This window comes from Phacochoerus africanus, chromosome 2 (genome assembly GCF_016906955.1).
Source record: "Phacochoerus africanus isolate WHEZ1 chromosome 2, ROS_Pafr_v1, whole genome shotgun sequence".
In the NCBI taxonomy this organism is placed as follows: Eukaryota; Metazoa; Chordata; class Mammalia; order Artiodactyla; family Suidae; genus Phacochoerus; species Phacochoerus africanus.
This window is the reverse complement of record NC_062545.1, coordinates 273,595,770-273,623,573: the sequence shown is the minus strand read 5'-3', so window position 1 is coordinate 273,623,573 and position 27,804 is coordinate 273,595,770. Positions and strand designations below refer to the sequence as shown.

Here is a 27,804-nt window from a genome sequence, read left to right as displayed (position 1 = left end):
GACCTCACCGCTCCCCGAGTCTCTTGTGCCCTATCTGCAAAGGGGCCCAAGCCACACTGGCCTGTCTCCTGGGCAGAGCTCAGGTTCCTGATAGCAGGTGGGTGAAGCAGGCACCATGGTACACAGTGGGGACTCTGGAAAGGCACCCATGGCTCTTTCCGCCAGGCCAGGTCTGCGCTCTAGCTGCCACTTGGTCACACTATCACTACCTGCCTTCCAGCAATCCACAGGCCTCCTGAACGCCGCCATCCCAGTGCGGCCAGGGAACTCCCACCCCACTCAGCTACCTCCCGATGCCCTTCAGCCTCAGGCTCCCTGCCAAACTCTGCCCTCCTCCCTGCAAATACTTGCACTTTGCTGTTAAAGGCCTGTCGCCTAGCAGGCTGCAAGGTCCAGGAAGGCCAGGCCAGGGCAGGTGGGCGTACCGTCGGATATACTCCACGATAAAGGCAAGCCAGCCCTGGGCGGCGTAGCTGTCCCCACAGGCCCCTGGCTTGGCCGGCACATTCTGGTAGATGGCCGAGTGGAGCTTGGCCAGGTCCTCCTTGCCAGGGATGGGCAGGGACAGGTCCTGGAACGTCTCCACCGTGGTGGACACCTGTAGGGTTGAAGGTCACTCTGGGTCTCCAACTTCCAGGGCTCTGCCCTGCCCAGACCAAGCAGAGTTGCACCCCAAAAAGCAGAACCTGCCTCCCCAAGCCCTGGACACAGGAGCCCCACAACCGGCGGCGGGTGGGGGGGAGCACTGCGGAGAACCAGCGCCCCACCCCCAAGCTGAGTGAGGACCCCCGGGGGCCTCCTGCAGCCCCCTCCACCCACCCTGTCGCAGGTGAGGCACTGCACGAGGCTGAGGATGGAGCCATCGAAGATGTCTGAGATGACGCTGCGGTACTGCTGCTCCTTCCGCCGCCGGCTGCCTGTGCTCGGTACCTGGGCTGGGGGCACAGCATGGGACTAGCCCAGCCCCACCAGCCTGTCTGGGGCAAGGGGTGGGCGCTGGGGCTCATCGGCAGGGACTTGGGGTGGCATCTGTGTGTGCCGCCTCCTGGGGCCTCAGGCACTGTGTGTGAGACGGGCCCCCACTCGTGTCCCCGCCGAGTGAGGAGGGTTCAGAGGCTGCATCAGGAGGGCGCCGCACAGCCCTGGGGAACACGTGCCTGAAAAAGGCGGCCAGGATCCCGATTTCCACCCCCGGCCCCGAGCTCCACCGGGGAGGCCGGCCCCACCTCCCTCCCGGGTGCCAGCTCCTGCGAACCTTTCTTGAGCACGTATGACGGACCCATCCTCACGGGGCTCGCGCGGGGAGGGCTGCCGGCCAGCTTGGCGTGGCCCTCGTGGTGGTGGACGGGGCTGCAGGGGCGAGAGGCACTGCGCATGTGGGCCTCGTTGTCCGGCTCTGGGGGCAGAGGGGACCGTGCTGGGCCAGGGCATCACGCCAGGCCGGGCTGGTCAGGAAGACCTGCCACCCCTCCTGACGGGCCAAGGCCTGAACCCACGTGTCTCCTCTGTCCCGCGCCCACCCCGGCCGCAGTCCCAGCCCCCAGGCAGGACGTGCTGACCACGCACTTCATGTTCCCAGCCAAGGGCCCAGGGCTCTAGGCGGGTTCTGAATCCCACTGCTTCTCAGCCAAGTGAGTCTGGACACGGTCAAGGCCGATCTAGCGGGAGAGCCCCCAGGGCGGGGGGGGGGGGGGGGGGGGGGGCTGCGGCGCTCGAGCGGTGGGCTGGTACCTGGCGTCCGGCAGGGGCTGGTGGACCGTGGCGACGGCGGCTGCGTGTCCGTGGGCTGCTGGTTGAGGGCGGCCATGGCGGTGTCCACGTCGGCGTCCTCGTCCACCTGCTCCGAGCTGGTGCGCTGCTGGCCCCAGGAGAACTTGCGGTCCTTCCTGCGCTCCTTCTCGGAGATGGCGCGGCCCGCCTCGTCCGGGATCAGCAGCTCCGTCTCGGCCGGCGAGCCGCCCCCGCCACGGCCCTGCCCGTCGCCCTCGCCACGGTCACTGCTGGAGTCGCAGGACAGGAACTCATCCTCCGACGGGCTCCGGTCGCCCTCCCGCTTCTCATCCGAGTCGCTCGAATCCGAGTCCCGAGCCTCTGGCAGCGCCGCCGCCACCCTGGGCTCCTTGAGCTCCTCGTGCAGCTGGTCCATCAGGCAGCGCAGGAACTCCTGGGTGTCCTGGAACCAGGGGCTGTGTCAACAGGGCTTTTCATCGGGCGGACGGCCCGCTGCTTCTGCGCCGAGGGTGCTGGGGGGGGCCTCACGGGCACCCCTCACAGGGACCTCGGCAGCAGGGCTGTCCTGATCCCCCTTCTATTGAGGAGAACACTGAGGGCTTGAGAGGCTGATGGACCCCTCCCAGGTCTTGGGCTGTGAGCCAGAGGCGGTGACCCAGGTCCATCTAAACTCCCCCCCAGCTCCTCCCCCACCTGCAGCCCCGCTGCCAACTCAGCATGGGAAGGAGCAGGTGTATCACGTTCTGCCACTAAGTCACTGTGCTCCTTAAAGGAGGGGACAGTGTGGGTGGGCAGGGAGCCCGCGGAGGACGCAGGTGACACCGTGGGTGTGTGCGCTCGGTTGAGTTCTGCAGGGAGCAAAGCCACCCGCAGGCCAGGCTTTCCACATCCTTGACCTCGACTCTGGCTCTCTCCGCTCACCCCGTCCTTCACCAGCCTCATGCCCACGCCTTCCCCTGCCAGGGCGACCTGTGGCAGAACAGGCGTCCTGCAGGCCTGAGCATGACTTGGGCTGAGGTGCCCCTTCAGGTTGGCCCAGTCTCGCGTCAGGGCAGTGACACTGTCATTCTGACTACCCTGTGACTAGGTCTCAACCCAGAGGAAGCAGCGAGGCCCAGCCAGGAGCAGTGCACACAGGAGGTGCCTTAAGAGGTCAGAAGATGACGGTGGCCGGCCTCCGACAGCTGGGGGCGCTTGGTGTTGAGCAGGGCCACTGGGTTCCAGGTCCAGTCCTGTCCCTCTCAGTCCCGGACCTGGGTGTCAGAAGAAGGCCCTGGACCCAACTCCTGCCCACATGAGGTGTGATCATGCTATGGCCAGACCCAGCCCCCAAAGCCTCTGGTCACGGATAAGGGGAGAGGGGCCTTGTTTTCTCAGTTCTAGCAGAGGTGGGGAGGGCTTCTAGATGCGAAAGTTTCCTCAGGCCAGATGTCCAACCCAAAGATCAGAGAAATTCACTGCCAGCTCCTCTGTAGCATTAGGGAAGGGGTTGGAGACCTGTGTCCTGGGTCAGGACCACTGAAAGGTTCTTTTAAGAAACAGGTCCCCAGAGTTCCCGTTGTGGCTCAGCGGCAATGAACCCGACTAGCATCCATGAGTATGAGGGTTTGTTCCCTGGCCTTGCTCAGTGGGTTAAGGATTCCGCGTTGCTGTGAGCTGTAGTGCAGGTCACAGATGCTCCTCGGATCCCAAGTTGCTGTGACTGGGGTGTAGGCCGGCAGCTGCAGCTGATTTGACCCCTAGCCTGGGAACTTCCATATGCTGCAGGTGCGGCCCTAAAACGACAACAAAAACAAAACAAACAAACAAACGAAAACAGAAAAAGAAACAAGCCCTCAATACACATCTATTTTTTCTTTCTGGTTCTTCCTTTTCACAAAAGTACCCTGTATTCACTGCTAAAACCTCAGGCCGAGTGGAAGCAAGACAGCATCCTCTGGCCACTGAGAGAGGCCTACAGCTGCTTGTATGTTTCAGACTCAGAAACGTCCTCCGTGTTATGTCCAGGAACCAGCGAAAGGGATGCTTCTGGAAGGCAGTGGCCGCTCAGCCTGCTCCAGGGGGTCCTGGGAGCCTGAGGGCCGGCAGGTGCCTCGCACAGGGAGGGCAGCACCGCCGCGAGGGACGGCTCAGCTAGGCCCGGATCCTGCCCCTGCCACTACGCGCTGTGTGACCTGAGCTGACTGCGGAACCTCTCTGAGTCTCTGCTCCTTACCTGTGTTATGACGGTGATGAGAGTTAGCGGGGATAAACGGGGCTGTGCTTGTGTGGCAGGTACTGACCACTTCATACATGGTGCACGGAGGACTCTGATCACTGCCCAAAGGGCGGTGCCGGGGCGGTGCTGAGCTTCGCAGGCTGAGGGTGTGAGCAGAGCTAAGGCCCTGCAGCCCTCGTCCTGAGGAAGACGGGGCGGCAGGGTGGTGGGGGCCAAAGGCCTCCCTTGGTGACCGCCACTCTGTTCCCAGCCCCCACACTCAGGGAGCAGCATGGGCATCGGCCACACAAACCGGTTTGGCCCCAGCCATGAGCCCAGCCGTCAGCTCCCCGTCTGAGGCAGGACCTGGACCCCGTGAGTGGTCAGCTCGGGGCCGGGGAAGGTGCGTGGCTGCATTCTGCTTCATCCCGGGCCCCATGTTTTCTGCCATAAAAAGAGATCACTGGCTTCGAAGGGGTTCTCTAGATTTACAAAACTGTGTCATCCAAAGGTTTACTTTAGTAAAAGTGCAATTCCACCTGGGTTTGGGGGACAAGGAAGCCGGTGCTGCTGTGAGTGGATGCCAAGGCCTCGGACCCGGAGGCAAGGCTGCCTGAGGTCAGGTGTCCCCTCCCCCACTGTGTAACTGGTAGGTGAGGACTGGGCGGGGACTTGGCTGCGGAGCCTCAGTCTCCCCACCTGTCTAGTGGGGAGACCACTTGCTGGGAGGCTCCCACGTCCTCACCCATGTGAAGGGCTCAGGCAGCAAGTCCGGTCCAAGGAGACCCGCCTCAGAAGACTGAGCTGCTCTTGCTATTTCCCACGGGGGTCATGGCCTTGAAGCCAGGCCTGGCAGGTTACAGCCCTGGGTGTCCCCTGGGCAGCTCAGACGGCCTACCTGCTGGGCATAGCCTCGGAACATCGGGTTGACCAACTTGATCCCGTGGGACAGGCTGGTGGGAACCACGTAGCTGGGGCTGAAAGAAGACCAGACCCGTTAGCACAGGTGGCCGGCTCTGAGTGACATGGGCCCCCGAGGGCTGGCAGGCAGGCAGCCAGTCAGCCAGGACGGCCCGAGCAGGCTCAGCGAGCCATTTACTGCAACTCTGGGAGGTGCGGACCTGGCCAGAAGCACTCTCTCCTACGGTGCTCATGGCTCGGCCAGGCCAAAAGCTACTGACTGCTACGACAGCGCACCGGCCAGCCCACGACAGTCCTACTTTGAAAGTGTTCTCCTTCTGTGGGAGTTCTCCTGTGGCACAGCAGGTTAAGGATCTGGCATTGTCACTGCAGCAGCTTGGGTCGCGGCCGTGACGCAGGTTCAGTCCCTGGCCCGGGAACTTCTGCATGTCATGCGGCCACCAAAAAAATTGTTCTCATTCTAAAATATTTATTGTGGTTTTCTAATTTCAAAAATAAGACATGCTCCTTATTGAAATCCAGAACATCTTGGAAAAGCGTAAGAAAGAATCATCACCACTAACGGTACCACTCAGAGACAACTACCATTTGAATTTCCAGATTTTTCCATGACAATACAGACACATACACACAATCACAGGCAGACAAACACTTCAACAAATCTGGCTTCTTAAAATTGGGATTATATTGCATCATATTGTGTAATAATCTGTGTTAAATAATACTTATATAATACTGCATATAATACTTAATATATTTCTATGCACTCGGTTTAAATTACTCCCAATTTTAACTTTTCCTGGAGAAGCAGATCTAACTCAAGCTTCTGGTCCTTTTTTTTTTTTTTTTTTTTGGTCTGGTTCCCAGGCTAGGGGTTGAATTGGAACTGTAGCTGTCAGCCTACACCACAGCCACCACAGTGACACTGAGATCCAAGCTGCGACTGTGACCTACACTACAGCTCACAGCAATGCCGGATCTTCAACCCACTAAGCAAGGCCAAAGATCGAACCTGCGTCCTCATGGTTGCTCACCAGAGTTGTTTCCACTCAGCCATGATGGGAACTCCAGGCTTCTGGTCTTTAAATTCCTTTTACGCTGAGCTAAAACCTCTGCCTGCTCAGTGCCAGCCACCACTTCTGAAGCCCTCCCCTCCAGGCACAGATGTGGCTGAGACCTAGGAGTGGTCCCCACATGTCTGGATCTCAGTAGTACAGGCTCCGAGGAGGCTGCCAGCTCCAGTCAATGCCAGGTTCAAGTTCTAGCTCCACCTTTCCCAAGACGTGTTTTCTAGAGCAAGACACTTAAAACTCCCTGAAGCTCAGTTTCCTCAATCTGGGATCCAGGGCTGGCTACGACCTACACCTCAAAGGCCTGCTGGCAGCATCACCTAAGGCAGAGCATGGCACGTGCCTGGTGAGAGGCTGAGCGTGCAGGAAGTGCTCCATCAAGGGGCCAACAGAAAACCCATCGCCACCCCTTGCCAGGGGTGGGAGTCATGGTCACTCACCGTTTTCTGTGCCAGACCTCCGTGACCAGCTTCTGGTAACTTTTGCACAGGGCTGGCTTCTTGTCTGTGCGCACCAGGCCGCCACACTCCAAGAAAAACTGCGTCAGCGGGGGGCTGGGGGTGCAAGGCAGGGAGCCAGGTCAGAGGAGAACTGCTGCTTGTGGGGGGACACACTGTGGCCCCCCCAGAGTCTGAAGTGCCTGTGATGACTTGAAGGACCCCGCCTGTATGGGCCGAATTGCATCCTCCCAAATTCATAGGTTTGAGCCCGCTGAATGTGACAGTAATTGGAGACAGAGTCTTTCTCGAAAGACTGGTGCGTTAAAGAGAGGAGCCACCGCCATCACCTCTCCTCCCATCAGCCCCTTCCGGAAAACACTCCTGAGCCTGAGGCATCTCCCCGCTTCCTTTCTCTTTGTTTCTGCTATCTCATTACAAAGAAACCGTCATTGTGGAAACACTAGGAAATACAGATAAGCAAGCAGTAATAATTTTTTTTTGCCCTTTTTTTTTTTTTAAGGGCTGCGCCCAGGACATATGCAAGTTCCCAGGCTAGGGCTCGAATTGGAGCTGTAGCCACTGGCCTACACCCCAGCCACAGCAGCATAGGATCCGAGCCATATCTGTGACCTAGACCACAGCTCCTGGCAACGCTGGGTCCTTAACCCACTGAGCAAGGCCAGGGATCGAACCTGGGTCCTCATGGATGCTAGTCAGATTCGTTAACCACTGAGCACGACAGGAACTCTAGGAGTAATAATTATTGACCTTAATCCTACCACGTGAAGATAGCTGCTCTGAAGATTTGGTGGCATACCTTCTAGACTTTTCTATGCACATTCATCCCATCTCTCTCTCTCTCTCTCTCTCTCTCTCTCTCTCTCACACACACACACACACACACACACACACGGTGGGAGACCCTGAGTGCCGGACATAGGAGACCTTCCAGCTTCAGGGTGTTGACAGCCTATCCAGATGGAAATGACTATTTCCCCCCTAAGTGGGACTGCACCATCCAAAGCCTTATAAATTCCTTTTTTTTCTGACTCATCAGATTCTGAACCCCTTCCTGTTTTAATAAATATTGTGCTGCACCATTTTTTCCTATATTCACTGCAAGGCTGGCCTGCAATAAATTTATAATTTTATGGACCTTTAAGTGGGTTCCAGTAAACAGCAGAATGAGGAATATCACTGCGGAGACATTTTTCTCAACACCTCTAGGAGCCTCTTAGGAGAAATTCCAATAGGAGGATTGCTGTGTTTTTAGGCGTCCGGCTGCATAACCAGGGATGGGGCTTCTGTGGGCCATACACGCAAGCCAGCTTGGGGGCTGCGGCTGCTGCGTCGGGGCCCAACCCCCAGAGGCGTGACACCTACCAATTGGACAGCGCCTGCAGGGCCGCGTTCATGTAGCAGGAGTTCCCCAGGTTCTTCATGCCCGTGAGGCCTGGGAAGCCAGCACACACACGGGGAGGCGAAGGTGAGCATCCTGTCCCGGCAGGAGCCCCGGGGCCTCGCTGGAGGAGGGCGTGGGTAGCTCTGTCCCACCCCAGAAGCCTGCCGGGTCAGAACCCCTGGTTCCCGCTCCCAGCAGTGCTGGTTACAACTCGGGGTATGGAACCCATGGACCCCTTGGCCCGCCCCCTCCCCCCAGCCTGCTGTCCGCACTGCGCAGGCGCAGTGGCCAGGATGCAGAGGGGCCGGCCCGCCCTGGGGCAGACGGCTGAGAGCAGGAGGGGGACGGCCGGGTCTCGTCCCTGCGAAGCCCCCCACGCTGCCATCCCACCCCGCGTGGCACGTGGGGCTCTTGCCTCGAGGTTTGAGGTCGTCGTCCTCGGACTCGGACTCGCCTTCGTCGGCCACAGCAATGGGGACAGCTTTCAGAGGGTGGCAGGGTGGCGGCGGCGAGTCCTGCGTTCAAGAACCAGAGTGAGGAAGACTGGGGCGCGCGGGGGCGGGGGGTCAGAGGCCACGTGCTTCCTGCGGGGGGAGGGGGAGAAGCCCAGGCCCCCAGCCAGCCCCTCTGAGCAGAGGACACCTTGGAAAGAGATGGCACTGGTGGCCTTGGCGAGAGAACTCCCTGACTTGCAGTTTATTACAAGAATGGGGAATAATAATTTATTTATAACAAATTTGGGGAAAAGTAGAAACAAAGAAAAAACAATAGGCAATTCAACTTTCCCGAGACAACCCCTGCAGACAGTCTTTTAAACGGTTCATACACACAAGCCCCCCAAACAGAATGTGCATATACTTTTTTTTGGTAAAAAATCATAAACATCTACCACATCCATAAACATACCCCGCAAACACTTATGGGGCACCTGTTATGTATGAGGGCATGCCCGGCTTCCCGGGGCACTGAGAGCCCTTTGACTGATGCTTCTTGCCCCTGGGGCTCCAGGCTGGGCTCCCTGCCTGCCTCCTTTAAGGGCTGCACAGGGTGGGGGTGGGGGTGTTGCAGGTGTTTCCCTGGGAGAGGTGGCTGCAGTGACCATCACCAGGTGCTCTGAGCTGGGAGGAAGAGTGGGTACCACCCCAGGGCCTGCCCCCACCGCCGCTGAGGCCTGTGAGCTCCCTGGGGTCAGCCCTGCTCCCAGTCACTCTGTATCCTCAGCACCTCATCCAGGCTGTGGCCCTAGGTTGGGGTTCAGTGAGCCTGAGCTGACAGGAGCTCCTCAAAGCCACCCAAAGGATGCTGAGCAGGAACTGACACCATCTGGGAGCCACTGCCCTGCCCTCGACATGTGCCACCACCCGCGGGCCCCCTGCACCCCCTCACCTGCTCTGAGAACTTGGGCGAGGGGCCCGGCGGGTGGGCTGCCAGCCGCTGCTCCAGAAACACCTCCTTCTCACAGGCATAACACCACACCCGGAACGTGGTCAGGTTCACTGTCAGGTTGTGCGTTTTTACCTGGAGGGCAAGACCCCAAATAAGAAGGATATGCTGGACTAACAGGTGCCGCAGGCCTGCATCGGGCTGCCTCAGCTCTTGGGCCTCAGGCAAAGGCCCTGTCGGGCCAGGGGTCTGGAAGCTGAGAAGCTGCTCATCCCCCACCTAGCCAAGAGTGCCACGGGCTGCCAGGGTTGCCATTTACCAAATACGTGTGCATGCCAAGTGCCTGCGGCTGTGTTATCTCTAGCTCTCGCTCTCTCTCTTTTTTTTATTACTTAATGAATTTTATTACATTTATAAGTGTACAACAATCATCACAACAAAATTTTACAGCATGTGTCATCTCTTACTTCTTTTTTTTCTCCTTTTGGGGCTGTATCCATGGTATGTGGAAGTTCCCAGGCTAGGGGTTCAATCAGAGCTGCAGCCGCCAGATCCAAGCTGTGTCTGTGACCTACACCACAGTTCACGGCAACGCTGGATCCTTAACCCACTGAGTGAGGCCAGGGATCAAACCCCGTCCTCATGGATACTAGTCGGGTTTGTTACTGCTGAGCCATGATGGGAACTCCCTCTCTTAATTCTTTGCTCTGACCATTCCCAGTTGATACCACTAAGCAGGTAGCTCAGAGCACCTGAGCAGGTGGGTGGAGCCAGGGGGTGGCTGCAGAGCCACCACGCTCACCTGCGCGTGGATGGTGCTGTGGTCGGCGAAGGATTCTCCACAGCCAACGTAGGAGCAAGAGACCTGGGGAGAGAGGGCAGGAGAGCGGCTTGGGCCTGGCCAGGAGCACAGCAGGGCAGCGCTCCTGTCTCCACCCAACAGGACCCACAGGGGCCCAAGCTGACACGCCCACATTGCACTGGGCAGGGACACTGCCCCTGCCTCTGAGCAAGCCGGGCACTGTGCCCTGGGCTGCTCCTCTCCTGCAAAAAACCCTGGCAGGGCCGCAGCCAGTCTGGGCAAAGCTAAGGCCTGGCTGCTTGGTACCCAGACCCTCTCCCTCTCACTCGTCCTAAGGGGCCAGTTACTGAGATGCGCGCTTTTGATCGGGGAGCCTGGGCCTCAGAGTCATTTTCAAATGCAGGACACTCAATGGGCAGAGGGAGCTGGGGCCCGTGCTAACGCTGTGCCCCACAGCGGGGCCACCTGTCCCCGGTGACCAGCTTTTGGCCTTGCATTCTCTGATCCTGATCTGCCCACCCTCCAAGGCCCAGCTCAAGTGCCTCCTCCCTGCAGGCCTCCTCCTGGCGACGGGCCGGCTTCTCCACGGGAGTGTCTGGTGTCATGTCCGCCTCTGCTCAGCATGGCACGGGCTGGAGGGCCTTCCCAGGAAAGGATGTGCCACTTTCTCATCAGGTCCTTGTGTCTGTCTCTCTGGAGGGTCTGTGGGCTCCCAGAAGGGAGGCCCACTTCTCACACTTCTTGCTGCCCCCGCCCCTGCCCCAGGGTCTTGCAGTGTATGACACACTGAGTGACAGGCCCAAAAGGATGAAGCCAAAGTCCCGTGGGGGCTCCCACGTCTTCTGAAAAGACTTGAACTCTGATGCTTTCGCCTCCTTGGGCTGTCTTTTTTGTTTCTACTTCCATGTGCTTTAAAAGAAATTATACCTAACAGCTATTTTTTTTTTTCTTTTTTGGCTGTGCCTGCGGCATGTGGAAGTTCCCAGGCCAGGGATCCCCGCAGTGACAATGCCAGATCCTTAACCCACTGCACCACAAGGGAACTCCAAGTAAGAGCCATTTTTAGTACAATTATAAAATGTAATACATACTTATGAAAAAGTTGGAAAGTACTACAAAGTTACAGAGAAAAAAGAACTACCCAGAATTCTACCACCCAGAGAAAACTGTCACGTTTTGATACATCCATTGTTACTCTTTTCGGTCAGCAATAATAATCAAATCACAACCAAAATATACCAGACACTTTCTATGGGCCACATACTCTGATAAGTCTATCACAGGCATCATTTTGTCGAATTCTACCCAAAGGTGGGGTCTACAATGCGGGGTCAGGCATCACTGTCGTGGCCTCTACTCTCTAGATGGGGAAATGAAGGCCCAGGCTGGCCCAGGGACCAATTGCTACAAAGAGGCACCAGGGCGAAGAGCCAAGGTGCTGCATCGTCTCACAAAACGTTCAAGGATAAAACTTTGTCTTTATGCCAATGCAATCTTCTCTAATCTGCTGTTTCCTTTTGTCATTTTTTTGGCTGCACCCCTGGCATATGGAAGTCCCCAGGCTAGGGGTCAAATCGGAGCGGCAGCTGCTCGCTTACACCACAGCCACAGCAACACCAAATCCAAACCTTGTCTGCAACCTATACCACAGCTCACAGCAACACTGGCTCTTTAACCCACTGAGCAGGGCCAGGGATCCAACCCCGTGTTCTCGTGGATACTAGCTGGGTTTGCGTTCACTGAGCCACAAGGAGAACTCCTCTTCTTGTCATTCTAAATGGCTGCCGGGGCAACCAGCCAGGGACTCCGGAGCCCTCTTGGCTTGGGTACCACACCTAGACATCCAGGCCCTGTGTGCCGGCCCAAGGTTTCCAGCAGTGCCCATGGGGGACGGATGGTCCCAGCCAAGAGTCTAGACTGAGCTCCACGCCCCTAACAGCTGCAAGGATGCTTTACCTGGAGACAGGCCCACAGGTTGGGTCCCGCAACACCGCACGACTGACAGGTGCCCTGTGAGTTGAGGAGAGACAGGAGAGGGGAGCGTGAGTGGCCCGCGGGATACACACCGACAGATGTGCCCTGAAGGTCTCAGCTTAGAGGCTCTGCCTCAGAAAGGTCCTGACCAGCCCATGGGGCACTTTTTATTTTTATGGCCCCGTGGCCTGTGGAAGTTCCCCGGCTAGGGATTGAATTCGCTGTGATTTACAACACAGCTGCGGCCATGCCGGATCCTGAACCTGCCGTGCCACAGCGGGAACTCCCCCTAGGGGCACTTTAAACTTTCTTGCTTAAATTCTGCTTTAAAACGTGCCTATCAAAACATTTTCAACATAATCATTTAAAGCTTAAATAAACAGACTCCTTAATATGTTCCCTCATCACACACTCTTCCGTCACTGCACAAATTATTTATTTAAGGCTTTCTCCCCACCCAGACTGCGGGCTCCATGACAGAGGGATGGGGTGTTTGTTTGTAGATCAGGAGATCAGTATATCTGTCAACCACAGAAAAACACCCAGGTTTCTGATGGCCTGGAAGATAGAGACGGCGTTTTGTCCACCAATCTCTCTCCTTCTTGCTTTATGGTTTTTTTGTTTTTGTTTTTTGTTTTATGTTTTCTCTTTTGTAGGGCTGCACCCAAGGCATATGGAGGTTCCCAGGCTAGGGATCTGATCGGAGCTGAAGCTGCTGGCCTACACCAAGGCCATAGCAATGAGGGATCCGAGCCTCATCTTCCGCCTACACCATAGCTCACAGCAACGCCAGATCCTTAACCCACGGAGCAAGGCCAGGGATCGAACCCTCGTCCTCATGGATGCTAGCTGGATTTGTGAACCACTGAGCCACGACGGGAACTCCTCTTCCTCTTGCTTTAACAACAGAATACGTGAATCTGGCTAAGCACATGGCCAGGTGCAGGCTATGTTCCCCAGCCCCCACTGTGAGCATGGGGCTCAGTTCCAGTCAATAGGGTGACAGTGCAAAGGGACATGTGCCCCTTCTGGGTTTTGCACTTCCCTTGCTCTTTCTTGTCTTTCCACTGGAATGCAGATGCGCTGGCAGGAGCTGAAGCAGCCACTTTGGACTCGGAGATGAAAGCCATATGGCTGAGAATGGTGGAGGTACCCTACCAGTGTTACGTGCATCTGGAGTGTTCAATGGGAGAAAAGTAAACTTCTCTCTCACTTAAGCCACTGTATTTCAGGGTCTCTGTTACAATTTAAACTGTGTCCTAAGTAATTCTGTCTGTGCCTGTCTAGAACAGCAATTCCCAACTGAGCTTCCACAATACCCAAGATGCCTCTACAGTTGTGAGATTAATTCTAACGGCTGGTCTCTGTGGCCATTACAGTGTTTAATCAGAGTGAGGGCTGATGCCCGGTGAGGGATCACAACGGGCCGAGTACCCGGCTAAAGTTCTTCTGTGCACTCTGCTCACGTCACCTCCAGCACAGACTGTGCAGCAGGTCCCATCAAGATCCCCTTTTTACAGATGAGAAACCAAGGCTCGGGGAGGTCACAGTCCCCCCCCCGACAGGGTCAGAAGGGGTAGCGGAGGAGCCGGGGTCATCTAGCTTCCCACGAGGAGAGCCCAGTTTCCTCCCTGGGGTGGCCACAAGGATCCCTAGGCTTCCATGGGAACTTCTACATGCCTACAGGAAACTCCGAGAAAATACAAAAGAAACCAATGTCCATGGCTATCAGAGGGTGGGATGGAGAGGTGGGCTCAGGGCCAGAGGGGGACCTGCCGTTCTTCTTCCATTGTTTCATTTTTTGAACCACGTGAAACTGTTGCCTCTTTTTAGATTTTCTTCATTTAACAAACAGAGACTGTGACACATCCCCCTGTGCAAAGAGACCCACCTTCTCTCTGTGAATCTCCCCGAGCCTTCCTTAGATCACATGCGCAAAAATGCCCACGGACGCTCAGTGCCTGACTCCTTCCCTGCCTTGGAAGGGCTCCCTGCACCTGCTCCGACAGCTAATGGACACAGCAGTAGTGCTCCTAAATGGGAACTAATGGCTGTTAGGACACAGCCCCCGGAAGGCCAGCCAACAGACACCAGCCCTTCCATTTACACAAAAGGCCAGGCAGAGTCTGCCGGGAGCCAGGTCTTCAGCTGCTTCAGAAGTGCTTGTAGCCCAGGAATGTGGAGGCCCTGGGTGGGCCTCTGTCCCGTCAGGTCTGACCCTTTACCTTGGATTTGAGCAGCAAGTCCTCTTTGGTCACCTCCCCTATAGAGTCAAGATGAGGGCAAGGGTCCCTGGAGTCCCCCATGCTGGCCTGGGCTCACCTACAAGAAAACACAAGGAGTCCTGGGTTAATGGCACCGCTGCTTGTGGTAGGCAGGGGAGGAAGCTAGAGGTTAAGGGCACACTTTGGTCTCGCGTCCCAGCTCTGCCACATATCAGCCGGTGACCCAGGGAAGCTACTTAACTTCTGTGAGCCTCATGCTCTTGCCTGAGCCTGGGGGGGAGATAACGCCTACTCGATGGGCTGCTCAGAGGATGTGCGGAGATAATATATGCCAAATGCCTGGCACAGGGCATCACAGGAGAGCATCTGTTGCGGTGATGATTAGAAGTCCAGGGCTGGATGTGATGATTCGAACTGTCCATAGAGAAATGCAAGGGTCCTGCCTACATTCAGGGAGCTGCGGGTCAGAGAAGCTAAAACCATGGTGCTTTTATGGAAAGAGACCAGCTCCACGACCTGGAGGCCACTCTATCCAAGGGAGCAGCAGGGGGCAGGGTAGAGAGGCTGGAACTCAAAACCAAGCAGAAGGGCAAAAAGCGGATGTTGACCGTGGCCTTCGCCTGTGGCATGTAGAAGTCCCGGGCCAGGGATCAATCCTGCACCAGGGCAGTGACCCAAGCCACCACAGGGACAATGCCAGATCCTTAACCTGCTGAGCCACCAGGGGACTCCAAGGCCCCTCTTCTCAAAAGCTTCTGAGAAGCCAGGTGTCTTAAAGGCTACTTATCTTACTTCCTATGAGAAACCTCACCTAGAGAAGAATCCTTAAATACCACAGTATCAGAGAAGGCGGTGAGAGAAGCAGATGCTCCAGAAAAGGCCTTCTGGGAAGAAGAAGGTCAGACAAACCCCCTAGAAAGATGTCTGAAGGATGTTCACTAAAGCACAAGCAGGGTGATAGATTTCGTAACAGCACCGTTGGGTTTTTTGTTTTGTTTTTTGGTTTTAGGATTTTTCTGCACCTGCATATGGAAGTTCCAGGGCCAGGGGTCAAAGCAGAGCTGCAGCTGCAACCTATGCCACAGCCACAGCTACACCGGATCCTGGCTACATCTCTGACCTCCACTGCAGCTTGCAGCAATGCTGGATCCTTAACCCACTGAGTGAGGCCAGGGATCAAACCTGCATCCTCACAAAGATAATGTTGGGTCCTTAACCTGTTGAGCCACAAGGGGAATTCTGCTTTGTTGTTTTTCAAAGATGATATATGCTCATTATGAAAGCAAAACTCAGAAGATATTAAAACAGTACAAAGTGTAAAGTAAAATAAATTGCTGATGACATGGTGACAAACTTCCTTCTTCATACTCTGCTGTGCATAATTTCTCTCTTTTTTAAATCAGAAGGAAAACAAAATCATTTCTGTTTCAAAAGACAAATGCTTCTGGAGTTCCCATCTTGGAGCAGCGGAAATGAATCTGACTAGGAACCACGAGGTTGTGGGTTCAATCCCTGGCCTTGCTCAGTGTGTTAAGGATCTGGCATTGCCATGAGCTGTGGTGTAGGTCGCAGATGCAGCTTGGATCTGGCATTGCCGTGGCTGTGCTGTAGGCTGGCAGCTACAGCTCCGATTAGACCCCTAGCCTGCGAATCTCCATATGCCGTGGGTGTGGCCCTGAAAAGACAAAAGACAGACAAATAAACAAACAAAAATGCTCTGAGTTCTGGCACAGTGGAAACCTGCCGTGTGTGTGGCCCTAAAAAGCAAAAAAAAAAAAAAAAAAAAGCTTCCTTCAAGGCATGCATGTGTATTTTTCTACAAAATGTGAAAAAAGAAAAACAAAAACATAACCACAATTCCATTATTTCACCTAAAAAGAAATCCACACTTCCTCTTCTGTCTGTGCTTAAGGGCTACCCCAGAGTGGGGGAGACTGTGGGCCTACCTGTATAAAGCGACAGCCCCAGGAAGCAGCCACCATCCAAATTCTCCAGTGACAGCCAACAGAGGTGGGCTGTGGTGGGGCAGGGTGGGTGCAGGCCTCTGGCAGGGAACCTGGGGTGGGGAACAAACCAACACACTTCATACAGTTTCATTACCTTAAAATCACTCCTAGCACCAACCAGAAGCTAAAAACAGTCCAACACTCCTCTTGGGAGGGAAAGGGAACTTCTGGACACTTGGGACATCCACAGGCTGGACACACTCCCCAGTCCAACCAAGGGGACCATGGCTGGGACAGCTAAAGAAGGCTGGGGCAGGCGTTCCCAGTGTGGCTCAGTGGGTTAAGAACACGACGTAGCATCCATGAGGATGCGGGTTCCATTCCAGGCCTCACTCAGGGGGTTAAGGATCTGGCGTTGCTGCAAGCTGTGGCCTAGCTTGCAGATGTGACTTGGACCTGGCACTGCTGTGGCTGTGGCGTAGGCCGGCAGCTGCAGCTTCGATTGGACCCTTAGCCGGGGAACCTCCATCTACTGCAGGTGTGGCCGTGAAACGAAAAGAAGGCTTGGGCAGAGCTGGCAAACCCTCCTGTTGGGCATTACCTCCCCGAGTGGAGACCTTGAAGCGTCTGCAGGAGAGGGCCACGGGGCCTAACTACTGCTCCCTCTGGACAGAAGGCTCGGCTCCTTGCACGTGTGCCACTGGGACCTTCAGATCATCCTCTGAGCCTCCCAAGAACCTCGTACTGCCCAGAACCCCTGACCCCCAAGTCTTGGGCAACTCGAGGCTGTAGGCACCACCGGGTTCCCCCACATGTCACCACTGCCACAGTCTTCCAGGCATGGGCAGTGAAAGAGGGAGAGGCTGTAGAAGCTAACATTTAAAATGGTCACATGACAATGAGGGGGTTCAAGGTTCTAAGTTCCAAAAGCCTCCTCACTTGCAGTCGGATGTTTAGTTGTTCATTTCACGGAGGCCACGTGCGCTGGGCTGGTGCCAGCTGCACACGATTTTAAGCTGCAGGAGGTAGGGCTTTTCAATGGGACTGGTGTGCCCGCCATCTCTCCAGCTGGAGGGTGGAGCTGGGTTACGAGCCTGATGCCCAGGGCCATGGACCGTGTCCCAGACAAGGAGGACAGTGACAGGTCCATTCTTTGATCACATGTGCTAGCGGACTGCTTACGTTCCTTCAACGCCAGATAGAAAAAACAGAACCAAACCCAACCTGGTGGCTAACGACCTCCTGTGTACTCTCCCTGCCCCTGTTTAACAAATAAAGAAACAGAACTGGCACTTAAGGAGCTAGGAACTTGGCCGTGGTCGAGGCTGGGCTAGTAAGTAGTGGGTGGGGACACGATGAGGCCTGTCCAGTGCTGGGCCCTGCTCTAAATCAGGGGTTGGCAACATTTTTTTATAAAGAAGTAAATATTTCAGGCTTTGTGGGCCACACACATCTTTATCACATACTCTTATGTGTTCTTGTTTTGTTTTATAATCCATTAAAAGTATTTTTTTTTTTTTAATTCTTGGCTTAAGGGCCCACCAGACCAATCCCTGCCCGCTGCCGCCACAATTAGCTGACCCCTGTTGTAAGTCACAGTGCATTGGGCCTCCCCAGAAGCAAGCCTGGTCACTGGCATGCCGCATCCCACTGCACACACGTCTCCACCAGTCTAAATTCAGCAGAGAGCAACCAACAGTCAGGGGGGTTAATGTGGCTCCAGATTTTCTCGAAGTAAGTAATCAAGGGTGTCTGCAAAGACAGAATGGCAAAAACATCCACTGAAGCACTGATTAAAATGAGGGGAGGGGTTCCTGTTGTGGCGCAGCGGAAACGAAGCTGACTGGGAACCATGAGGTGCCGGATTCAATCCCTGGCCTCGCTCAGTGGGTTAAGGATCCGGCCTTGCCCGGGAGCTGTGGTGTAGGTCGCAGATGCGGCTCGAATCTGGCGTTGCTGTGGCTGTAGTGCAGGCTGGCAGCTGTAGCTCCAATTGGATCCCTAGCCTGGGAACCTCCATATGCTGCGGGAGCGGCCCAAGAAATGGCAAAAAACAAACAAACAAACAAAAAAAAACCCACCAAAAACAAAAACAAAGAATGCCACTGCAGTGGGTCAGGTTGCTGTAGGCGTAGGTTCAATCCCTGGCCCTGCACAGTGGGTTAAAAGGATCTGGAGTCAGCAGTTGCAACTGAGATTCGGTCCCTGGTGTGGGAACTTCCACATGCCAAGGGTGCGGCAATTAAGCATGCCCTCGTCATGTGACGCTGCAATTCCTCTCTTAGATATGTTCCCAGGAGCGATGAAAACAAACATCTTCACAAAGACTTGTACACAAACACTCATAATAGCTTTATACATAGCAGCCAAAAATAGCAGACCCTAAATGTCCAACAAACAGGGGAGCAAATTGGCGGTATTTTCATGTAACACAGCGGTACATGGCATTACAAACAATTACTGATACAGCAACATGACTAAATTCCAGAAACATTAAACTGAGAAAATCAGAAAAAAAGTACATACTACATGATTCTATTTTTATGAAATTTCAAAACAGACAACACTGACCTGCAGTGACAGAGAACCTGGATCAGTGGTTGCCTGGGGCAGACGGTAAGGCTGCACTGCAGGGGCAAGAGAGAACTTTCTGTGGGTCTTGGGACATTCTAGATCTTTTTCTTTTCTTTCTCTCTTTCCTTCTCTTTCTTTCTTTCTCTCAGGGCTGCACCTGTGGCAAATGGAAGTTCCCAGGCTACGGGCTGAATCAAATTGGAGCTGCAGCTGCTGGCCTACACCACAGCCACAGCAACGCTGGATCTGAGCCATATCTGTGACCTATGCTGCAGCCTGAAGCAATGCTGGGTCCTTAACCCACTAAGCCAGGCCAGGGATTGAACCTGCGTTCTCATGGACACTATGTTGGGTTCTTAATCAGATAAGCCATAATGGGAAATCCAAAAACGTTCTAGATTTTGATTGGGCTGGAATTTAACCAGCTCTCTATACCTGCCAAATCCCAGGAACTATATCTTTGTTTATTTATTTATTTATCTTTTTAGGGCCACACCTGCAGCATATGGAGGTTCCCAGGCTAGGGGTTGAATCAGAACTGGAGCTGCCAGCCTACACCACAGCCACAGCTGTGGCAGATCTGAGCCTCGTCTGCGACCTACACCACCGCTCACAGCAATGCTGGATCCTTAACCCACTGAGCAAGGCCAAGGGTCAAACCTGCACCCTCATAGACACTAGTCAGATTCATTTCCACAGAGCCACGACGGGAACTCTTCATTCACTCATTTTTATTTTTTATTTCTATATTTTAATAAATTTTTTTGGTCTTTTGTCTTTTTAGGGCCACTCCCACGGCATATGGAGGTTCCCAGGCGAGGGGTCCAATTGGAGCTACAGCTGCTGGGCTACACCACAGCCACAGCAATGCAGGATCCGAGCCGCCTCTGCGACCTACACCATAGCTCACGGCAAGGCTGGATCCTTTAACTGCTGAGCGAGGCCAGGATCAAACCCAAGTCCTCATGGTTACGAGTTAGGTTCATTCCCACTGAACCACAACAGGAACTCCAGGAACTATATCTCTGAAGCACATGTAATTTTACTGCATATAAATTATACCTCAACAAAGTCGATTAAAAGCACTTTAAAACATAACTAATCGAGAGTGACAGAAAGGTTATCTGGGGCTAAAATGGAGAGATAAAGACACCACTATGACAGAACTCTTCAAAAGGGTGTGTTTTATTGGATATAAATTATACCTCAATAAAACTGATTTAAAAACCTGGAAAAACAGGGAGTTCCTGTCGTGGCGCAGTGGTTAACGAATCCGACTAGGAACCATGAGGTTGCGGGTTCAGTCCCTGCCCTTGCTCAGTGGGTTAAGGATCCGGCGTTGCCGTGAGCTGTGGTGTAGGTTGCAGACGCGGCTCGGATCCCGCGTTGCTGTGGCTCTGGCGTAGGCCGGTGGCTACAGCTCCGATTCAACCCCTCGCCTGGGAACCTCCATATGCCGCGGGAGCGGCCCAAGAAATAGCAACAACAACAATAACAAAAAAAAAAAAAAACCTGGAAAAACAAAAGCCCACGCTTTAAATAAATAAATGACTGATATCTATACTATCAACACAGATAAATCTCAGAGAATGTTGAACAACAAAAACAAGTTGCACCACCTCACACTCATTAGGATGGCTATTTTTTATTTTTTTTTTGTCTTTTTAGGGCCGCACCCTCGGCATATGGAGGTTCCCAGGCTAGGGGTCGAATCAGAGCTACAGCTGCCGGCCTACACCCCAGCCACAGCAACGCCAGATCCAAGCCGCGCCTGCGACCTACACCACAGCTCACGGCAACGCTGGATCCTTAACCCACGGAATGAGGCCAGGGATCGAACCCGAGACCTCACGGTTCCTAGTCGGATTCGTTAACCACTGCACCACGACAGGAACTCCCTAGGATGGCTATTTTTAAAAAGAAAAAAAAAAAAAAAAACACCAAAAAAATAGCAAATGCTGGCAAGGATACGGAGAAACTAGAAAGTTGGGCACTGTGTGTGGAATGGAAGAGGCACAGCTGCTCTAGAAGACGGTTCAGAGGCTTCTCAAAGAGTAAACACAGGAGTTCCCGTCGTGGCGCAGTGGTTAACGAATCCGACTAGGAACCATGAGGTTTCGGGTTCGGTCCCTGCCCTTGCTCAGTGGGTTGACGATCCGGCGTTGCCGTGAGCTGTGGTGTAGGTTGCAGACTCGGCTCGGATCCCGTGTTGCTGTGGCTCTGGCGTAGGACGGTGGCTGCAGCTCCGATTCAACCCCTAGCCTGGGAACCTCCACATGCCGCGGGAGCGGCCCAAGAAATAGCAACAACAACAACAACAACAACAACAAAAAGAGTAAACACAGAATTTCCAAATGATTCGGCAATTCCACTACTGGGTGTGTACCCCCAAAGCATCGAAAGCAAGGGCCTGGACAGATCATCGTGCACCTAAGTTCATATTCACAATAGCAGGATTTGTAATAACTCAAGGCTGAAGCAACCCAAGGGTCCATCAAAAGATGAATAGGCAGGGAGTTCGTGTCGTGACACAGTGGAAACGAATCCCACTAGGAACCATGAGGTTGTGGGCTCGATCCCTGGCCTCGCTCCGTGGGTTAAGGATCCGGCGTTGCCGTGAGCTGTGGTGTAGGTCGCAGGCGCGGCTTGGATCTGGCGTTGCTGTGGCTGGGGTGTAGGCCGGCAGCTGCAGCTCCGATTCGACCCCTAGCCTGGGAACCTCCATGTGCCAGAGGTGCGGCCCTAAAAAGACAAAAAACAAACAAACAAAAAAACCACACCCAAAAACCAAAAAAACAGGCACACAGATGCAGACTCTTATACACAGAATGGATTAATGAGGCCCTGTTGTACAGCACAGGGTACTCAATTCGATATCCTGTAATAAACCATAATGGGAAAAAAGAGTCGAAAAGCTCTAAAACACTGTAACAGCAAAATTCCACTTTGGTAAAATAATTTTGTGCCCCCGGAAGAGGTGCCATCATCATCTCTGGGAGGAGGGAGTCAGGGATGTTTATTTCCTCCTTCTTTGCTTGTCTGCATTTTCTGCAAGGAATTTGTGCTGTTTTCATAAAATACACCCTAATAGGTTACTTTTTTTTTTCTTATGGCCGTGCCTTTGGCATATGGAAGTTCCTGGGCCAGGGGCTGAATCTGAGCTGCAGCTGCAACCTATGCCACAGCTGCAACAATGCTGGCTCCTTAACCCACTGCACTGGGTCGGGGATTGAACCCGCACCTCTGTAGCGACCTGAGCTGCTGAATTTGGATTCTTAACCTGCTGCACCACAGTGGGAGCTCCCTAACAGGCTACTTTTATTTTTTATTTATTTATTTGCTATTCAGGGCTGCTCCCATGGCATACAGAAGTTCCTGGGCTAGGGGTTGAATCGGAGCTGCAGCTGCGGGCCTAAGCCACAGCCACAGCCACAGAGGATCCCAGCAATGCCAGATCCTTAACCCACTGAGCAAGACCAGGGATCAAGCCTCGTCCTCGTGGATACTGGTTGGGTTCACTATCACTGAGCCACAACGGGAACTCCTGTAATAGGTTACTTTTAAGTATAATTTTTTAAGTTTCAAAAACAAGAGGAGCATGTAAGGTTCCCCTCCTGGGACTGTCCGTGCTTCTCCCCCTGAACCCCCGAGAGCACTGTGGGGGAGCAGAACCTCAACCCTTGGAGCTCTCCAGGCCCACAGAGAGTGACCAGGACATTTTAGGGCCATTTCAGAGAAGAGCAGAAGCACCTGAGGGGGTCCCAGAAGCCCCAACAGAGGGAGTGTCTCAGCTGCTCCTTGGATGGCTTGAAAGGACCACTCTTCACCTTGTGTCCCTTTCAGAAGATCTGCTCTTAACACCTTTGTTTTTGCCTCATTAACTTCCATTTGGGATTAAAATCTGTCATCGTCTACCTATCCTGTAAATAGAAAAAAAACCTGTGTTTGGTTTTAATAAAATTAATATATACCTCTATAGAAGCTGAAAAACATAAACATAAAATGAAATAAAAATCATCTGTAATCCTCCTGTACAGAAAAAAAAATGGTTAGTGTTCTGATAAGTCTTGTCCGTATGTATGGATATACAAATCTTTTTGTTTTTTTAATTTATTTTTTTATGTTTATGGTCACAACCCACAGCATATGGAAGTTCCTGGGCCAGGGACTGAATCCAAGCTGCAGCTGTGGCAGCAATGGATCCTTTAACATACTGCACCTGGCCAGGCATCGAACCCGAGCCTCCCCAGAGACCCAAGCTGCTGCAGTTGGATTCTTAACCCACTGTACCACGGTGGGAACTACTGAATATAAAAATCTTTAAACTAGAGGGAGTTCCCTTCATGGCTCACTGGTTAACGAACCTGCCTAGGATCCACGAGGATGAGGGTTCAATCCCTGGCCTCACTCAGTGGGTTAAGGATCAGGCTGTGAGCTGTGGTGCAGGTCACAGATATGGCTCAGATTCCGCATTGCTGTGGCTGCAGTATAGGCCGGGAGCTACAGCTCCGATTTGACCCCTAGCCTAGGAACCTCCATATGCTGCAGGTGCAGCTCTAAAAAACACAAAAACAAACAAAAAACCACCAAAAAAACTTACTAAACTAGAATATAACAGATATAGTGTGTATACACATTTTTTTCATTTATATTACATACCTTTCCCTGTCACTAAATTTCTTGTCACCAACTTCATTTCTAATGACTGGATGATATTATATTGCATTCAATTTAAGCTCTACAATCCTTAACTGCGTTCATATTGTTGGACACCTAGGATGTGTGCGTGTGTGTGTGTGTGTGTGATGTTATTGGAATAAGGCAGTGAGAAATATTCTAGAATATAATTCTCTGACTACATCTTTGACCACAGGAAAAATGACCAGGTCAAAATGTACATTTTTTTTTTTTTTTTTGCCATCCTCATGGCATGTAGAAGTTCCCAGGCCAGGGATTGACACTGAGTCACAGCAATGACAATGTCTGACCCTTAACCACTGGACCACCAGGGAACTCCAAAATGTACATTTTGAAGAAGGCACTGGATAGAGATTGACAAATTTCCCTCCAGAAAGGTTATATACACTTATCTGCCTCCCAACAATGTATGAACAACACAGAAAGTTTAAGGTTTACTAACATTGTAAAAATTTAATTTAAAAAATTATTATTTTTTTATCATGGCATGCAGCAGCTGGATGTGGGATCTCAGTTCCCAGGCTGCAGGAGTGAAAGCCCCAAATCCTAACCACTAGGCCATCCCTAACATTTTTTTTTTAAGTTAATCATTAAAGATCAGTTTATATACAGGGAAAAGTCAAGCGGTGGTACCAAAAACCGGAGTGCCACACAGGACTCGAAACATCTGGAGTGCCTGAGTCTTCCAGGATTTACTTTACTGGTCCCAGCTCTTTGAAAGTTTTCAATTTGGGAGTCCCCGTTGTGGCTCAGCAGTCATGAACCTGACTAGTATCCATGAGGATGCAGGTGCAATCCCTGGCCTCACTCAGTAGGTTAAGGATCCAGCGTTGCCGTGAGCTGTGGTCTAGGCTGCAGATGTGGCTCGGATTCGACCCCTAGCCTGGGAACTTCCAAGTGCCACAGGTGCATCACTAAAAAGACAAAAAAAAAAAAAAGGTTTAACTTCGTTTTATCTTGCTGTCCAGCCAACTCTGCCCAAGCAGCTCCTCGGGGTGATGGGAAACAAGCCAGGCCTGGGCCCTGTCTCATGGGACACAGAGTTTCAACACCAGGAGACCTGTATGCAGCCACTAAGGACATTATAACCATTAATAGGAGCCACTCTCCACTTAGCTCTTCCCACGTGGCAGCTGCTCCACAGACATCACGCCTGATGCAATGACAGAGCAGTAATGGAGACAGCTAGCCCTGCATCTGGCTCCTTGCAAGCTGTGTGTCTTTAGATAAGTCACTCAATCCTCAGTCTCCTCCACGAAATGAGAACAAGGACAGCAACGAGAGTGACTGAAAGGATGAGGTGGGACAATGACCAGGAAGGATTTGGCATAACGACGTCTGAGCACGTGGACGAGCAGGGCGGCTCAGAGTTTGTATTGATCTGCCTGCAAGAATGTTCAAAAACTGGGCTCCTGTTGTACAGCACAGGGAACTATGTCCAACCTCTTGGGTTTAAACATGATGGGAGATAATATAAAAAATATATATATGTGTGTATGACTGGGTCACTGTGCTGTACAGCAAAATTGTGGGAGCATTGTAAATCAACTGTACTTTAATAAAAAAAAAAACCTTTTTAAACCTGCTAAACACTATAAATTGCGTCACTGGCCATGTTTTATGGATCGGGAAGCTGAGAGCAGTAGGAGCGTTAAGTCACATGTTCCTCACCAGCTTTTCACTCAGGGCTCCATTGCCCAGGACAGCACAGGCTGCCCAGCCCTGCGGAGAAACATCCAACGTCCAGAAGATAGGACGCAGCAGGTGAGGGAGGTAGCTCTAGTTCTCAGAGACACGTTTTAAGACCCAAGCCCACCTCCTGGTGCTTCTGACATCAAAACAAAACCCAGAGGAGAGACCCCGGGGAATGGAGCAGATTCTTTTCATTTATTTATTTTTCTTTCTAGGGCTGCACCCAAGACATATGGAAGTTCCCAGGCGAGGGGTCGACCTGCAGCTGCAGCTGCCAGCCTACCCTACAGCCACAGCAATGCAGGATCTGAGCTGTGTGCGAGACCTACACCACAGCTCACGACAGCGCTGGATCCCAATCCATTGAACAAGGCCAGGGATCAAAACTGCATCCTCATGGATACTAGTTGGATTCTTTTTTTTTTTTGTCTTTTTGCCTTTTCTTGAGCTGCTCCCGAGGCATATGGAGGTTCCCAGGCTAGGGGTCGAATTGTAACTGTAGCCACCGGCCTACGCCAGAGCCACAGCAACGCGGGATCCGAGCCGTGTCTGCGACCCACACCGCAGCTCATGGCAAAGCCGGATCCTTAACCCACTGAGCAAGGCCAGGGAATGAACCCGCAACCTCATGGTTCCTAGTTGGATTCGTTAACCACTGCACCATGACCGGAACGCCATAGTTTGATTCTTAACCTGCTGAGCAATGATAGGAACTCCATGGAGCAAATTCTTAAAATACTGTTCCTGTCCCAAGGCAGCCAGTACCTCTGCTTCTGGGCAGATCAATTCCCTTTCTCAACACAGGCTGAGAAACTGTTTCAGAAAAAAAAAAGCTTCTAAAAAACGCTTGACAAAACTGGACCCTAGGTCAACAGGGAAAAGGAGACATTAGTGGAACAACTGACAAATCTGAATATACATAATTGTTATGGGCTGAATCAGGTCCCAGCCCCAAATTCATAGGTAGAAGTCCTAAGCCCTGGTACCTCAGAATGCAATTTTTTTTTTCTTCTGCTTCTTAGGGCCACATCTGTGTCATACGATTCCAAGCCTAGGGGTTGAATCGGAGCTGCAGCTGCTGGCCTACATCACAGCCACAGCAACACCAGATCCTTAACCTGCTGAGCGAGGCCAGGGGTCGAACCCGCATCCTCATGGATACAAGTTGGATTCGTTCCTTCTGAGCCACAGTGGGAACTCCCAGAATGTAATTAACAGAAGAGAAGGCCCTCAAAGAGGTGCTTCTGTTCAATGAGGTCTTTAGGGGGGCCCTTGAGCCAACCTGACTGCTGTCCTCATAAGAGGAAGACATTTAGATACGCAAGGCGCCACCAAGGATGCACACAGAGAAAAGAGCCTGGGAGGACACAGCAAGAAGGTCACTGTCTGAGAGGCTTCAGAGGAAACCAAAGCTGCTGACGTCGTGATCGTGGACCTCCAGGCTCCAAAACCATGAGAAAATAAGTTTCTGTTGTTTAAGCCATCCTGTCTGTGGTACTTTGCTATGGTGGCCCTGGGACATATATGGTATTACATCGACCTTAAAGGGTCTAAGGAGGAAAACCACTTTCTGGAGCTCCTGCTGTGGCGCAGTGGGTTAAGGATCTGGTGTGGCTGCAGCTGTAGCGTAGGTTGCAGCTGTGGCTGGGATCTGATCCCCGGCTCGGGAACTTCCATGTGCCGTGGGTATGGCCAAAGATGGAAGAAACAAACACCAGGAGTTCCCATGCTGGCTCAGTGGGCTAAGAACCTGTCTAGTATCCATGAGGACGCTGGTTCAATCCCTGACATCGCCCAGTGGGTTAAAGGATCCAGTGTTGCCCTGAGCTGCAGTGTAGCTTGCAGACGTGGTTCGGATCCCATGTGGCTGTGGTGCAGGCTGGCAGCTGTAGCTCTGATTGGACCCCTCGCCTGCGAACTTCCATATGCTGTGGGGGCAGCCCTAAAAATAAGAAAAAAGAAAAAACAAAACAAAACAAAATAAAAACAATGTCCTCATTCTTACATAATTCCTCCTGAAAAATTTAGGGGTAATGGCCATGATATCCCCAACTTACTGTTAAATGATCAGCGATAATAATTACGACAATAATGAGTGTATCAATATACGGAGTAAACAGGGAAAAAATATTAATAATCAGTGAATACAGGTAAAGGGAATAAATGGGATTTCATTTTATTATTCTTGCCAGTTTCCTGTGAGTTTGATTTTTTTCAAAATAGGTACTTTTTAAACATTTGCTTTATCTCACTTAAGGTGGGAGCAGGAAGAAGGGCAACCCTGACTCAGCAACAGGAGCTCGGGACCGAGCGGCTGCCCAGCGCCAGGCCCGATGCCTAGTGCTTCACTCCCTCCCGTGGAGGGAGGATGAGACTCCAAGACGGAAGCCACTTGCCCGAGGTCACGTGGCATGGAAGTGACGCAGTGGGAAGGGGGGGGGCTCTACCTTCACAGCCCTTCTCATCCTTCCCTCTGTGCAAATAAACAGAGTGTACACAGCAGGCGCTTAATAAAGACTGAAAGGGAAAGAAACCAGTGCTGCTGAGAGAGCTGGATCCTTCTTGAGAGCAGCAGCTCGATGCGTTGTTGGGAGTCAGCGAGGAGCCCGCCCCACAGCCGGTGCCTGAAATGCCAGCCAGAGGGCTGTGCCTCCACTCCACTGACCCTGGGCACCTACCTGTCCCTCCTGACCCACCAGACCCCTCTCCTCTCTTGGGGACGAGAACAGGAGGAAAGGAGGCAGGCTGG

The 27,804-nt window shown here is 52.8% G+C and overlaps 1 protein-coding gene across 3 annotated transcripts in view; it reads right to left on the bottom strand.

Moving 5' to 3' along the window:
* Positions 1-27,804, bottom strand: part of USP20 (ubiquitin specific peptidase 20) — a 42,998-nt gene that overhangs the window by 10,994 nt on the left and 4,200 nt on the right. Inside the window, exons 1-14 of one of the 3 annotated variants that reach the window (XM_047768661.1) lie at positions 18,663-18,686; positions 16,092-16,201; positions 14,146-14,242; positions 11,903-11,956; positions 9,947-10,009; positions 9,148-9,279; positions 8,177-8,276; positions 7,743-7,812; positions 6,360-6,473; positions 4,827-4,905; positions 1,732-2,173; positions 1,256-1,396; positions 820-935; positions 426-598 (exon numbers count right to left, since the gene is read on the bottom strand). In XM_047768661.1, the coding sequence (XP_047624617.1) occupies positions 426-598; positions 820-935; positions 1,256-1,396; positions 1,732-2,173; positions 4,827-4,905; positions 6,360-6,473; positions 7,743-7,812; positions 8,177-8,276; positions 9,148-9,279; positions 9,947-10,009; positions 11,903-11,956; positions 14,146-14,226 (1,565 nt within the window). In that variant the 5' untranslated portion in view covers positions 14,227-14,242; positions 16,092-16,201; positions 18,663-18,686. Of the gene's footprint in view, positions 1-425; positions 599-819; positions 936-1,255; positions 1,397-1,731; positions 2,174-3,946; positions 4,360-4,826; positions 4,906-6,359; positions 6,474-7,742; positions 7,813-8,176; positions 8,277-9,147; positions 9,280-9,946; positions 10,010-11,902; positions 11,957-14,145; positions 14,243-16,091; positions 16,202-18,662; positions 18,687-27,804 lie in introns of those variants that run through there. The other 2 variants (XM_047768662.1, XM_047768663.1) reach the window with 2 other exon arrangements.